The sequence below is a fragment of the Echinococcus granulosus genome (genome assembly GCF_000524195.1).
Source record: "Echinococcus granulosus chromosome Unknown EG_S00128, whole genome shotgun sequence".
Taxonomy (NCBI): domain Eukaryota; kingdom Metazoa; phylum Platyhelminthes; class Cestoda; order Cyclophyllidea; family Taeniidae; genus Echinococcus; species Echinococcus granulosus.
In genome coordinates, this window is record NW_020170508.1 from 1 (window position 1) to 2,092 (window position 2,092).

At 40.1% G+C, this 2,092-nt stretch overlaps 1 protein-coding gene across 1 annotated transcript in view; it reads right to left on the minus strand. All coding sequences in view use genetic code 11, as the record gives it.

Annotated features, from left to right (window-relative positions):
* Positions 1-996: 996 nt before the first annotated feature.
* EGR_09004 (hypothetical protein) overlaps positions 997-2,092 on the minus strand; it is a gene marked incomplete at both ends in the record, with an annotated part of 4,650 nt that continues 3,554 nt past the window's right edge. The window contains 2 exons of the mRNA XM_024498253.1: positions 997-1,095; positions 1,750-1,913. Of these exons, the coding sequence (XP_024347308.1) occupies positions 997-1,095; positions 1,750-1,913 (263 nt within the window). The remainder of the gene's footprint in view (positions 1,096-1,749; positions 1,914-2,092) is intronic.

Genomic DNA, 2,092 nt, shown 5'->3' on the forward strand with positions numbered 1-2,092 from the left:
TACTGAGGCATGAGAGCTGGGCGAGCCAGTTTAAACATTCCTATGGAGGAGTAGGATCAACTGACTGCGTGATAGCACCCTTCCTAGTGCTTAGTTCTTGCCCGTTTGGGTAAAGAAAAAGGCCCCTCCACTGATAAGGAATGCAAGCGAATAGATTAAAGTAAAGTATTTACCTAAAGTACATCAAATGCTGATACCATAGTTTAAGCTAAGTGAGTTCGAAAGAAGTAGCTCCTTTATCAAGGTGTCCCGAATTAGAGACGTACTTGAGAATATCTCTTTTGCAGTGTTCTTATATTTAGCGTTGTGATTTGCCGAATTACCTTAAGTAGGCCTAAACATCACCTTATTGAATGATAAACGAAACCATTTTAGTATGGAGGTAAACGATGGCAAAGGAAATTAGAGAAAGCCTTCTTCAGGCAAAACTATGGGTGTGGTATTAAGGTAAATTGGCACGGATAGGCACAGGGTAGAATAAAATTGGGACGAGAGGGATACTTTTAACTAAAAACATTATTTAGAGCCTCAGCAGACCTTTGAAATGTGGCTCATCAACATGTGCCTCGTAGACGACCAACCCAAAAAGTTCTGGCATGGTTTTCCTGTGGATAGGATGTGGATCACCTTTATCGACGGTAAAATCAAATCATGTTTTTAAATTAAGCAAATATTCACTTCTTACTTAAACGGAAAATAGGAGTGGTGATTTCAAGTTAAAAAGGTATTCAATGGGACTAGTGGAGACGTTGGTGATGTAGTCGATGTAAGTAGTATGTCTGTCTAACACCCCTTCTCTCCCCCCCCCCTCTGACAATCGCATAATTTCAAGCTTCACTCAAAATTTACTACATTCTTACGTTGGTTTTATACGAGTGCTCGTTAAATAGTTCTTTTTGACCTCATCCTTCTGGTCAACTGGATGGTTGTGTGTTTGTGTCCCTGGACGGCTGGCAAAACGAAGTGTCGACGTTTTATCACTGGGTCTAAGTCCATTCATACTACAATTAAATAAAGGAGTAAAGCATTTTTTACATTATTCTCAAACAAGGTAATAATGAAAGCCATTGTAGGAATCGCTATTCCTTGTTGTACCTATTTCGAACCATCACACCGTATTATTGCACACTCTGCCAACATAATCCCATATCATGTCACACGAGAGGATAGAACATCACTGGATGTGAAAAATGATGGTGCCAATTGCATCTATTGGCACCACAAAGTTTAAGTTGGCCTACAAAGTAGCTGAAGTGTTCTGTCATATTGACTGCATGGTATCTGGGAGAGATCCGGCTCACGATACCAACAACTGGTGAATTCAAAGTAAACGGTAAAGGTTATTACCGGGTTAAAGAGTACCCATTACATGTAGTTCACTGCCCCGTTGCCAGTACAACTATGCCAAGATAGGCAGTGACAATCACTATCTAGAATGATGACCATTCGCATTGGCATAGCTGTGAGCAAAATTAGTGGAGAGTCCAGCGTTGTCATGAAGCAACTTGAAAGACAAATTAAAGAGGCCAGAGCAATTGATTTGACACATCAAGATTAAATCAGCACAGGAAAGGTAAATCGGAGGAAAGGTGGGAATAAAGGAGTAAGCGAGTGAAATACATAATCAGTTAAGGTATGGAGTAATTAATTGAGTATTCGTAATGCAAGAACATCCAACATCATCCAGTAACTCGACACCAACTGCATCCCTTCTTAGTTGACACTTGGAAAGTCAGTCAACCCCCCTACCCACCAGAATTTTACTGGGAACAATAAAATACTACAATGGAAATAATTTAAACCAGATTTAAAAAGACGGGAAAATTTTGTTAATTCCAGGTTTTTTAATTGGTAATAATAAGAAAGATCCATTTGTCGAAAAATGCTTTGGATGGGGGGAGTTAATGCTTCTTCTTTTGTGAAGATTTACCACAGATGCGCTTGCAGTCCCTCTTGTGTTTGAAGCGATTTCCATTGCCTCCACATCCGCTATAAGTGAAACGCTCACAACTACCCTTGCTGGGATTATAGCCATAGACTTTGACTCGGGATCGGCATTGACCTTTCTCAATCGGCAGATTGCAGATATTCA